Source organism: Dipodomys ordii, unplaced genomic scaffold, assembly GCF_000151885.1.
Source record: "Dipodomys ordii isolate 6190 unplaced genomic scaffold, Dord_2.0 Scaffold14, whole genome shotgun sequence".
NCBI classification, from domain to species: Eukaryota; Metazoa; Chordata; class Mammalia; order Rodentia; family Heteromyidae; genus Dipodomys; species Dipodomys ordii.
The window spans coordinates 5,603,329-5,616,229 of record NW_012267230.1 but is presented as its reverse complement, the minus strand read 5'-3'; the positions used below and the strand labels follow the sequence as shown (position 1 = coordinate 5,616,229).

The 12,901-nt window shown below is 46.2% G+C and overlaps 1 protein-coding gene across 1 annotated transcript in view; it reads right to left on the bottom strand.

The window, feature by feature from the left end:
- Itgal (integrin, alpha L (antigen CD11A (p180), lymphocyte function-associated antigen 1; alpha polypeptide)) overlaps positions 1-11,403 on the bottom strand; it is a 38,597-nt gene extending 27,194 nt beyond the window's left edge. Inside the window, exons 1-7 of the mRNA XM_013011693.1 lie at positions 11,272-11,403; positions 9,748-9,850; positions 7,973-8,067; positions 7,808-7,875; positions 5,129-5,246; positions 4,880-5,010; positions 3,408-3,553 (exon numbers count right to left, since the gene is read on the bottom strand). Coding sequence (XP_012867147.1) covers positions 3,408-3,553; positions 4,880-5,010; positions 5,129-5,246; positions 7,808-7,875; positions 7,973-8,067; positions 9,748-9,850; positions 11,272-11,317 — 707 coding nt within the window. The 5' untranslated portion in view covers positions 11,318-11,403. The remainder of the gene's footprint in view (positions 1-3,407; positions 3,554-4,879; positions 5,011-5,128; positions 5,247-7,807; positions 7,876-7,972; positions 8,068-9,747; positions 9,851-11,271) is intronic.
- Positions 11,404-12,901: the final 1,498 nt, after the last annotated feature.

Here is a 12,901-nt window from a genome sequence, read left to right as displayed (position 1 = left end):
ACACACACACACACACACAGAAATTCTTACAGACTTAGGAGGCTGAGATCTGAGGATCATAGTGCAAAGCCAGCCTAGGCAGGAAAGTCTATGAGATTCTTTTCTTTCTTTTTTTTTGTTGGTCATGGGGTTTGAACTCAGGGCCTGGGCACTCCCTGAACTTCTTTTGCTCAAGGTCAGCAAGCTACCACTTGAACCACAGAGCCACTTAGGGTTTTCTCTGTTTATGTGATACTGACGAATTGAACCCAGGGCTTTATGTATCCTAGGCAAGCACTCTACCACTAAGCCACATTCCCAGCCTCTAACTTTCTTATGCATTCTATTTTCTACATTCCTTTCACCTACTGAAATGTCAAGCTCCAGAGGGCAGGGATCTAATTATATGTTTCATCCCATGATGCAATCTTTCCAGAACTTAGAATATGGCAATCCACCTTCCCAACACACACGGACTTAAATCCAGTCTGCAGCATGTTCTTTATATGTCTACAATCTAAGAATGATTTTTATATTGTTATAGGATTATAAAATCAAACAAAGAAAAGTATGCAAGGGAAGCTATGTGTAGGCAGAAATGGCTGTAAAATGATTCCTATCTGTCTCTCTATAGAAAAGATTGGTTGATTCCTAGCCCAAAGCCACTCAGTCAGAAGTGTTGATGACCTAAGTTCCCATGATTGCTGCTTTTTCCTCCCACAATTGACACTTTGTAAGTGTCTTCTCACCTCCTGTGACCCCTTCCTCCATGAACTTAATTGTTTCCTTTCTTGTTCTTCTTCTTTGTCTGAATCCTTTTGGTACTAGGGTTTAAACTCAGGGCATTCAGCTTACTAGGCAAGTGCTTTACTACTGGAGTCAACCCTCAGCCCTTTTTGCTTAAGTTATTTTTCATATAGAGCTTGGGATTCTGTCCAGGACTGGCCTCAGATTTCAATCCTTCTTTTTTCTTTGTGTTCAGTCGTGGGGCCTGAACTCTCTGGACCTGGGCGCTGTCCCTGAGCTCTTCAGCTCAAGGCTAGCACTCTACCACTTGAACCACAGTGACACTTCTGGCATTTTCTGCTTATGTGGTGCTGAGGAATCAAACCCAGGGCCACATGCATGCAAGGCAAGCACTCTACCACTGAGCCACCTTCCCAGCCCAGATTTTAATCCTTCTCTCTCTACCAGCTGGGATAAACAGACCTGAACCACCGTGCTGTTTTTACCCTGCTCTCAAATAAAAATCTTGCTATCTCTGCCTTCTTAGTAGTTGAGATTATAGGTGTGAGTAATCTGCCCACTTGAGAAAAGTTTATTCTATGACTTCTTTCCGCAGGAGTGGGACACCAATTTTGACCTGTGTGTTATGTGACTACAACATAAAGTGGATGTAGGTCAGGACTGGGTGGACTCTGGACATTAAGATTTTCTATCCTGGGGCTGGGAAGGTGGCTCAGTGGTAGAGCGCTTGCCTTGCATGCATGAGGCCCTGGGTTCGATTCCTCAGCACCACATAAGCAGAAAAATCTGGAAGTGGTGTTGTGGCTTAAGTGGTAGAGTGGTAGCCTTGAGCTGAAGAGCTGAGGGACAGCACCCAGGCCCAGAGTTCAGGCCCCACGACTGGCAAAAAAAAAAGATTTTCTATCCTGGACACTGGAATTGAGGTGGTTCATCTGTATTGAGGAACTGACTGCTAGGTTTGTTTGGTTTGATTTCGTTTCTGTTGGTCCTGGGGCTTGAACTCAGGGCATGGGCACTATCCGGTGAGCTTCTTTTGCTCAAATCTAGCATGCTACCACTTGAGCCACAGCTCCCCTTCTGGCTTTTGGGTAGTTTATTGGAGATAAAAGTATCACCAACTTTCTTGCCTTGACTGGCTTTAAACTGTGATCCTCAGATCTCAGCCTCCTGAGTAGCTAGGATTACAGGTGTGAGCCACTGGCAGCTGGTGAGGTTGCTAGTTTGTGAGTAGATATAGCTTCACCATATTCCCACCAGGGCTGTTTACAGAGAGAGAGAATGACATGGATCTGACAGACCAGGTAAACCCCAGACTAGCAGGAAAAACACATGGAGTCATGAGAGGTATAGCAAACACTGTTTGCCTTAAATTGAACTATGTGAACTTGACAAAGGAGAAAAACTGAAACTTTTGCTAGGGGGCCAGTCTTGGGGTTTAAATTCAATTGGATTTCTTGCTCATGGCTGGCACTCTACCAGTTGAGCCACACCACCAGTCCAGCATTTTGCTGGTTAATTGAAGATAAAAGTCTCATGGGCTTTTCTTCCTGGGCTGGCTTTAAACTGATATCCTCCAGGTTCTTAGCCTCTGATGTAGTTGGGATTATAGGCATGTGTCACCAGTGTGTGGTGATCTTTTCTTCTAGTTTACAACTGAATGTGAGCGGGGGGGGGGGGGGGAAGGGGGGGTTGTAAGATGAAATATAAATTATCTTCTCCCCAAATCATTCTCAGTTCCCATGGCTATTTTAATATTGAAAAATAAGGTTTGTTTTTTTTTTTTGGATCCGGTCGTGGGGCCTGAACTCTGGGCCTGGGCGCTGTCCCTCAGCTCTTCAGCTCAAGGCTAGCGCTCTACCACTTGAGCCACAGCGCCACTTCCGGCTTTTTTCTTTTTGCTTATGTGGTGCTGAGGAATCGAACCCAGGGCCTCATGCATGCAAGGCAAGCACTCTACCACTGAACCACCTTCCCAGCCCCTGAAAAATAAGGTTTTATTTTAAGTTTTTTCCTTTTGAGATGGGATCTTTTTTTTTTTTTTTTGGTTAGTCATGGGACATGAACGCTGGGCCTAGGCACTGTCCCTTAGCTCTTCAGCTCAAGGCTAGCGCTCTACCACTTGAGCCACAGTGCCATTTCCAGTTTTCTGATGGTTAATTGGAGATAAGAGAGTCCTACATACGTTCTTGCCCAGGCCGGCTTTGAATCTCGAGCCTCAGATCTCAACCTCCTGAGTAGCTAGGATTATAGGCATGAGCCACCAGTGCCCAGTTTGAGATGGATCTTAATGTATTGCCCAGACTGATCCCAAACTCTTGGGTTCCAGTGATCCTCCTGTCTCATTCTCTTGGGCAGCTGGAACTATAGACCTGTACCACTGTGTTTGGCTCAAGGCAGGGTTTGGGGTATTTTGCTGTTGCTATTTTAACAAGGTCCCCTTTCATAGCCTGCTTCAAACTTGCTATATTGCCTCGGCTGGCCTGGAGCTCACAATCTTTTTGTCTCAGTCTCCTCAGCTGGGACGTCAGGTGTGTGCTACCATGCCTGACACCTTCCCTTGAATTCACACAGTAAAACTTATCCTCAGTGTAGTGATCTACATTCCTACATCATAGAGCTGGAAGAAGCTACTTCCCACACACCAAACAAATGGCCCTATCTTCTCTTCAAATGGAACTCACACAGCATAGTTGATGGCACCAAAGGTGTTGGTCAATTGGCCCATGTGGGTTACACTGGCGAGCAGTACATCAGGGTCTTTCAGTTTAACATAATCTAAGAAATTAAATTCCGTTTTGTAGGATGTGGAAAATTGAACAGCAGCAAACTAGGAAAGAAAGAAAGAAAAAAAAAGCTATATTGTCTTAGATTTTTTTGCCACTTGTCTGCTCCAATCGCTACTTCTTCTGCAAGACCCAACCCCACATCCCTGCCTTAAATCAATTATTCTTTGGAAGATGAAACAAAATACAATAAGAGTGGGAACAAAAATCTTAGGCTGGGAATGTGGCTTAGTGGTAAGCAAGGCAAGCACTAGCATGCATGAAGCCCTGGCTTCGATGCCTCAATACCACATAAATAGAAAAAGCTGGAAGTGGCACTGTGGCTCAAGTGGTAGAGTGCTAGCCTGGCGCAAAAGAAGTTCAGGGACAGTGCCCAGGCCCTGAGTTCAAGCCAAGGACTGGCAAAAAACAAATTCTTAAAAACATCTGTTTCCCTGTGCAGAGCTGTGTGCTAAGCTCTGGGTCTCTGGACTTATCTACCTCACCAGTATGGGGTAGTGCCCAGTAGATCCATGTGTATGAGACAGACCTCTAAGCAGAGGCTAGGCTAGTCAGAATTTCATCTCTGAACATCTGGAATGTGCAGAAGGAGTTGGTTGAAAGGAAGCTAAAATACTCTTGAGGAACTCATGTGAACTTAAGAGCTTTCCACAGGCCCATGTTATTCAAAGCTAAGGGAGACAATTGACAAAGATAGCAAGAAAGGGAAGAGGGAAACAGATGCACAGAAGAAACAGAAATGAGGAAGTGGTGCTGTGGCTCAAGTGGTAGAGCACTAGCCTTGAGCTGAAGAGCTCAGAGACAGCGCCTAGGCCCAGAGTTCAAGCCCCAGGACAAAAAAAAAAAAAAAAGTTAGTAAGCCTATTTAGGCTGGGAAGATGGCTCAGGGGTAGAGTGCTTGCCTTGCATGCTTGAGGCCCTGGGTTTGATTCCTCAGCACCATATAAGCAGAAAAAGCCGGAAGTGGAGCAGTTGCTCAAGTGGTAGAGTGCTAGCCTTGAGCTGAAGAGCTGAGGAACAGTGCCCAGACCCAGAGTTCAGGCCCATGACCAACAAGAAAGAAAGAAAGAAAGACAGGAAGGAAGGAAGGAAGGAAGGGAGAAAGAGAGAGAGAAAGAAAGAAAGACAGGAAGGAAGGAAGGGAGAAAGAGAAAGAGAAAGAAAGAAAGAAAAAAGAAAGAAAGAAAGAAAGAAAGAGAAATGAAAACAAGACAGAACTCTAGAATCAACTCCCTTGTTCTTATCCCAGTCAGAGGTAAAGGTATGGGTCCTACCCTGTAGCGTCTGGAGACCCATCCACACATGCTCCATCTCCCAGTTCAGCTAGGCAGCTACTGCCTACAACCAAGGAGCCCAACTAGTACAGTCACCTGGTAAGACGTGTTGCTGAGTTTCCTCATCACATCTTTCATGAAGTCCACAATTTTCTGGAATTCACCTTGTTGTAAGCTCCGGGAGCCATCAAACAGAAATACCAAGTCCACTTTGCCTTTGATGCATTCTGCAGAGGCCAGATACAGAGGAACCTGAGGACCCATCTCCAGTGTCTGGCCCACCCGTGCTGGTTCCCACAGAGGAGCAGCTACTTAGAGGTATTGTGAGCCCCATGGATTCCATACCTTGGTAGCCAGGACGCCCTTGCAACACAGGTCCTCCCAGATTTGGGGGAAACAGGTAACACAGCCCACTCAGATAAGTATTCTGGTCACACGTCCGAGATAGCCCAGGATCACAGGCCTGAAGGAAGCAAAGGAAAAACAGGTTAAGACTTCCCTTTCTTCTGTGTCTTCTGGGCATCATCAGCATAGAATGAGCCCACTCTGAATCCTGTCCCCCTCCGTCACTTCCTGTACCAATGTTACCAAAGAGAGGCAATTCAGCCTCCATGAGATCTCTCATACTCATCCCTCCATCCCTACTGCCAAGGCTCTAAGCCATAGATCTCACCGCCCATAAATAAAATCTAAACTCCTCACTTCCTCATTGATACTGCGTACAGTGGGGCCCCATGCCCTTCCATTCCCAATCACACATTCTTTTTGTCTTCTTTGTCTCTATCTCTGTCTCTGTCTCTGTCTCTGTGTCTCTTTCTCTGTCTCTGTTTCTCTTTCTTTCTTTCTTTCTCTCTCTCTCTCTCTTTCTTTCTTTCTTTCTTGGGTCTGAAGACAAGGCCTGAGCATTGTCCCTTAGCTTTTTCAAGGCAATTGGAGAGAAAAATCTCATGGAGCCAGGCACTAGTGGCTCCCACCTGTCATCCTAGCTACTCAGGAGGCTGAGACCTGAGGATTGCAATTCAAAGCTAGCTCAGCAGGAAAAATCCATAAGACTTCTTAACTAACCCCCAGAAAACCAGAAGTGGCTCCGTGGCTCAAATGGTAGAGAGTAAGGCTTGATCACGCAGGCCTTGAGTTCAAGCTCCATGACCAATAAGTGGAAAAAAAATCTCACAGACTTTCCTGCCTGAGTTGGCTTTAAACCGCAATGTCAGCTTCTTAAGTAGATAGGACTACAGGTGTGAGCCACTGGTGCCATCAAACATTCTGCATATGTCAAACCACAGAAGACACAATGCTGCTTCCTTTATTTGCAACTCTTTCTTGCCAGCCTGCAGTTCCTAGGCAAGCACTCTACCACTTGAGCCATACTTCTATCTCCTGACTGCAAGTTATAGTGTCTAAGTCATTTTATATATATAATAACTTCCTCTATCAAAATCTAGCATAGCTGGGTGCTAGTGGCTCACACCTGTACTCTTAGCTACTCATGAGGCTGAGATCTGAGTTTAGCAGTTCAAAGCCAGCCCGAGTAGGAAAGTCTGGGACACTCTTATCTCCAATTAACCACTAGAAAACTAAAAGCAGAGCTGTGGCTCAAAGTGGTAGAGTGCAAGCCTTGAGCAAAAAGTTCACGGACAGTGCCCGAGCCCTGAATTCAAGCCCCATGATCAACTGCGGAAAAAAACAACCATAAAACAACTAGCACAAGCCGGGTGCTGGTGGCTCACGCCTGTAATACTAGCTATGCAGGAGGCTGAGATCTGAGGATTGTGGTTCAAAGCCAGCCCGGGCAGGAAAGTCCTTGAGACTCTGATCTCCAAACAGTAGAGCACTCAAGCAGTAGAGCGCTCTCCTGGAGCTGAAGAGCCCAGGGACAGCACCCAAGCCCAGAGTTCAAGCCCCATGACCGACCAAAAAATATCAACTAGCACAATGCCTGATATCTATCTGGCAGCATCTTCATAAACAAGGTACAGTTAAACACTAGATCAGGCAGGGCATGGTGGTGCACTCAGAAGGTAGAGGTAGGGTGATTACAACTCAAGCTTAGCCTGGTCTATATAGTGAGTTCAAGATCAATCTGAGCTGTGTAGTGAGACCCTGTGTCAAAACAAAGCCAAGTTGAAAAAAAAACTCAAAGCATAAATATATAAACACTGAGACATTAAAAGGTATAGCACCAAAAACAATCACATTGTATATCAATGGTCACATATATTTCATGTTAAAAAAATGCTGGGGGCCAGTTGTTCATGTCTATAAATCCTAGCTACTCAGGGGCTGAGATCTAAACATCGTGGCTCAAAGCCAGCCTGGATAGACAGATTTGAGAAACTCATCTCCAGCTAGCCACCAAAAACCTGAAACTGGGGCTGAGAATGTGGCTTAGTGGTAGAGTGCTTGCCTAGCATGCATGAAGCCCTGGCTTCGATTCCTCAGTACATACACAGAAAAGGCTGGTAGTGGTGCTGTGGCTCAAGTGGCAGAGTGCTTGTCTTGAGCAAAAGAAGTTCAGGGACAGTGCCCAGGCCCTGAGTTGAAGCTCCAGGACTGGCAAAAAATAAAAACCAAACAAACAAAAAAAACCCCTGAAACTGGGAGTATGTTTCAAGTGGTAGAGCACCAGACAATCAAGAGCTTGAGGTCCTGAGTTCAAGCCCCAGACTCAGTACACACACACACACACACACACACACACACACACACACACACACGCAAAAGGTCAATATAAATAACTCTTGAAGTTAGTAGGATCTTGAAAAGAACTGGCTAATAGTTGGTTCTCATCAAAGACTGAATGAAGCTCTCAGATGCCTTTAACCTTCTAAGGAATCTTGAATCTATGTACTTCTTCCCTCATTCCACACATCAATTGTTTATTTTCTCCTAGTGCTGGGATCAAATCCAGAGCCATGCACATACTCAGCAAGTGCTCCTCTGCTCCCTCCCCCCACCCACAACCTCCGCTTTCCATATTGAGTTTCCTAAGGTCTCTATCTAAACCCTGTACAAAATTCTTACCAAAAGGCTTCCACGTGTGGGGTCTGCCACCAAGGTCATTCCCAGGTACTTGGAAGTATAGTTGGAACCTGTAGATACCAGAAGGTTGGTCTGGAAGAACGCAGGCAATCCAGGAGTGTTGGGGTCAGCCTCGATTTCCCTGAAAGCCTCTCACCAATTACTCACCACTCAGGCTAACTGAAAGACAGTGTTTCCGGCCAAGCTGGCACTGATAGAGGCCTCCAGTGCTGTTCCCCTCACCTGGAGCTCCTACAACAACCCTGAGGAGAAAACTCACCTGAGAGATGTAGTTGCCCAGGCCTTTACCCACCCACTCCTGACTCTTTGGGGCTTCAGATTCCCTATCAAAGCAATACTCCCCCTGCTTTTCGGGAGACCTCCATAGACCGCTCCTAAGTTCCGGAGAAATAGCCATGTTAAAGTATATTAGACTTTGCCAGAAAAACCACGCAGACATCCAGGTACAAAGAACAAAGAAAAGGTTTATTGCCAGTAAAGGGACTGGCAAGACCCCTTCTCACAAGAGAGAAGAGTGAAAAGAAGTGCTGGCTATTGTCTGAGGTGACCTATATAACCCAGGAGGTGTAGGAGTGCCTAGAAGGCGCTATGGAGATCCTGGTGTGGATGTGGGGCTTCATCATGGTGGCTAGGATTTATGGCTGCTGCCCAAGTAGTAGATAAGGGCCCTGCAGCTGTCCAGACCTGAAGGTCACTCTAAGGGGCTCTTGGTGCCTTATATGGTGGTAGCTGCCCCAGAGAAGGGTAATCCCAAGGTAAAGGGGGTTGGAGGCTGATTATTGACTGCCTCTTTCAAATGGGTCTAGTGTTCCCTAGGAAAGGAGCATGCCAAGCCATGAGACGGGAACTCACTGGACTAACAAGCCATATGCCTGAATTCTAGAAAGTTAAGGGTCTTTTCCCATGGAAGCCTAGAAAACTTGAGGCCCAGAGAACAATCTGCCCAAGGCTGCTGAGTTGGTTTGTTCAGTCATCAATTCAAAAGCCATTTATGACTTCTGTACTATTTACTTAGGCTGGAGTATGCATTAGGAAGAAGAAAGAGGCCAAATCTCTGCCTCATAAAAGTCTACTAGAATGTAAACTGGTGTGGTAGTGCACACCTATAATCCTAGCACTCAGGAGACTGAGTTCATGAGTTCCAGGCAAGCCTGGCTACATAGACAGACCTCATTTTAAAAAGCTAAAAGAAAACATGACAACCTTAGGACACACAGAAATGTTTTAGGGGTTATGGTGCTTCTCATTTGGTACTTAAATGACACTTAAGTTCTCATTCTATTATCTGACAGCTTTTCCTGTTTCTAAAGAATGCCAGCAGTTGGGCACAGGTGACTCATGCCTATAAATCCTAGCTAGTGAGGAGGCTGAGATCTGAGGATCGGGTTCAAAGCCAGACTGGCAGAAAAGTCTGTGAGACACTTATGTGCAATTAAACAAATAACAAACAAACAAAACTTGAGCTGTGGCTCAAGTGGTAAAGCTTTGAGAAAGGAAAAAAAAAAAGCCAAGCAAGAGCTCAAGGCCTGCTGGGCACTGGTGGCTCACACCTGTCATCCTAGCTACTCAGGAGGCTGAGATTGAGGATCACGGTTCAAAGCCAGCCTGGGCAAGAAACTCCATGAAACTCATATCCAATAAACCACCAGAAAAGCCGGAAGTGGCGCTGTGGCTCCAGTGGTAGAGCGCTGGCCTTGAGCTGAAGAGCTGAGGGACAGCGCCCAGGCCCAGAGTTCAAGACCCACGACTGACACACACAACAAAAAGCACTCAAGGCCTCGAGTTCAAGCCCCCTAAGTACCAAAACAACAACAAAAAGCATGGCTACATTTCCTGGCCGTGTGACATGTACGCCTGGACGCTGGGCCTTGAGGTTGCACTCTACAGGTCAGGAAGGACTTGAGGGGGGCCCCACAGCTCACCTGTTTCCAACTTGCAAGACTCGATACCCGAAGTGCCTCCCCGCGTGTGGGGAGGAGAACTCCTGCACGTGCCTCACGTCCAGGTTGTAGCTCGAGGCCAACACTGCGTGGGGAGAGAGGGAGATCAGTACTTCCGGTCTGGACAGCTTCCCTGACTCCCGAGACACCTGCCCCCCCCCCGCCCCCCTACTGCATTGATACCACATTCACAGCGCGGGCGCTGATTGGCTGCTGTCCACGCGCCCGGTACCCAGGCCCTCCTCTCCCAGGCCCTCCTCTCCCCGCCCTTCAATCAAGATGCACATGAAGGCCTTGAGTGCAGCCAGGTCCTGACCCTCTGGACCCTCAGGACCATGGAGCTCCCCCACTCTGCCACCCAGGGCTCCAGGAGCGCTTCTCAAGGCCTGAGAGAAACACAACTTCTCTTTTGTCCATCAACAAACAAGAAAGAATGAGAAGGTGGAGGCCCTGAGTAAGGAGCCCACAACGGAAGGGGCCCTGAGGTTTAGGGTGACCATGGTTCCCCGACTTGAACCCAGATGGGGATACCCCAGATAGGTTGCTCAATCTCATCCACTCCTCCTGGGGGGCCATGGGCCCGAGGCATCTGAGAACCACGTATCAGCCTCCGAGATTCAAGATGCATTCCTCATCTGAGGCTCTCCCAACCCCACCCCTTCAAAGATGGATCACTCCCTGAGCCTTTAGATCACACACACACACACACACACACACACACATCTCAGGCAGCTTAGTTGTCATCTGCAAAACTCCAAACTGTTTTCTCAACCTGCCATGCCCCAGAATTTGAACTTAATTCACAGCATCTTGGGATATCAGAACCTTCATTTGCTCAGATGAAGAGTCAGAGGCCTGCCAAAGGGTCTGGCTTAAGACCAATCAGAAACGGAATACCAGCAGGAGCATCTGAATCTAGCATTCTCCTATGTGCTCATTAACTGTCTTAATTTTTTAGTTGTTTGAGACAGGGTTTCCCTATATATCCCAGGCTGACCTGGAACTCCTGATCCTCACACTTTGTCGCTTGAATACTGGGATTACATGTGCCCATTCCATACCTGATTCAGCATCTGCCTTCATTTATCTGTTGGTTTGTACCCATCCTGGGGTTCGAACTCAGGGTGTGAGCACTATCCTTGAACTGTTTTTGCCCAAGGCCACAGCTTCATTTTCAGCCTTTTGATGGCTAATTGTAGATAAGAGTCTCATGGACTTTCCTGCCCCAGCTGGCTTCAAACCTTGATCCTCAGATCTCAGTCTCCTGACTGGCTAGGATTACAGGCATGAGCCACCAGCCCCCAGCTCTTCCTTAATTCCCTCCACACTCTGCCTGTGTTTTGGGTGCTGGCTTCCTTTCTTTTCCCTGTCCCCCTCCAGGATTTCTTACACCAATCCACTCCATGAGCAGCCCCTGGTTATTTATCTCCAGATCCACCACAGAGCCCTGCAATTTTCCTGGTCACAAACCCCAGTCCCCTTCCCTTTCTTCCCCCAATTTCCTACCGAACAGAAAGAGCCCAGACAGCAGCCGCCTGATGGTGGTGTTCATCTTTCCCACACTGGACCCGGGCCTCAGTCTCAGGCCTTTTAGATTTTCTGGCAGCCTACACTGTGTGAAAGAGGGAAATGACAATGCCCTGGGGGCCTCTTGCAATATAGAAATTTCTCACCCGACACCAGACTAGTGACTTTGAGCAGAGGTAGGAGGGGCGTGTGTGCCTGTAGAGATTGTGAAACCACTAGGTTCAGAGAGGAAGTGTGAGCAGGTTATAGATATTTTCTCTGTCTACTTGCAGAGAAGATGACAGTGCAGTGGTTAGGTGGCCGTTTGGGCTCAAGAGCAGCTGTATCAAGTCTCCCACTAAAAAGTCATCTGAAAATTCTTCAAAGCCCAGTAGAGGGCTGGTCAAGGAAGCTACATCTGTAGTGGAATTCTACATAGCCATGAAAAAGAATGAGCATGGAGAACAGAAGACAGGGTAGGGGGTGGGGAGATGTAACAGCCCTTATTTTATTTTATTTTTTGTGCCAATCCTGGGGTTTGTATTCAGGGCCTGGATGCTGCTCCTGAGCTTTTTTGGTCAATGCTGGTGCTCTACCATGTGAGACACTGCTCCATTTCTGGCTTTTTGCTGGTTAATTAGAGATTAAAAAATTTCATGGACTTTACAGTCCAGGCTGACTTTGAATCTTGATCCTCAGATCTCAAACTCCTGAGTAGCTAGGATTATAGCTACTTGGCATGAGGCAGCCTTCTCTTGACACATTATGCACTGCTAGGGAAAAGAAACAAGTTACAGAATGATATATGTCATAACTAATCTTAGTTCTAAACATCAACAACAGAGTCAAATGGATAGAATGGGAGAAAATATTTGCAAGTCATATATATGACATTTTTATCCAGAAAATATAGAGAACTCTTCAATTTGAAAACACCTAGTTTTATGGTATACTTTTTTTAATCTTAAAAATTTCTTTGACTTTAAAAATTATTTTGTGTAACATCGGAATTTACATTATATTTCTGTATATATTTAATTTATTTTTTATTTATATATATTTTTTGGGGGGGGGAATACCGTACAGAGGGGTTATAATTACATGGGCAAGATAATGAGTACATTTCTTATCAAGCATTGTTGCTTCCTTCTTTGTTTCCCCTTCCTATCCGTTTCCAACCACCCCCCCACCCCCCAGTATTCATTTTTTTCCCTTTGTAATTCTAGGGATCAGACCATCATGTCAATTGATAGACAAGTGCTCAACCACTCAGCCGCACCTCAGGCTCTGTTATTTATTCTTTAAATAATCCGTGGTGGTTTTGTTTTGTTTTAATGAACACAAGGTTTGGGTAGACAGTTCTTTAAAGCTGATCAACAGGCACATGAAAAGATGTTTAACTTCATTAGTCATTAAAGAAATGCACATCAATGCCACAGTGAGATACCACCAGTTAGGGTGGCTGAAATTCTTAAAAAGGAAAGAAGAGAAAGGGGGCAGGAAGAAGAAGAGAAAGAGAAAGAGAGAGAGAGAGAGGAACTGATGAGGTTATTGAGCAATTGGAACTCTGATACAATGACGGAGGGAATATAAATACCACAGCTGCAGCTGAGCTTTGAGGGCTCACACC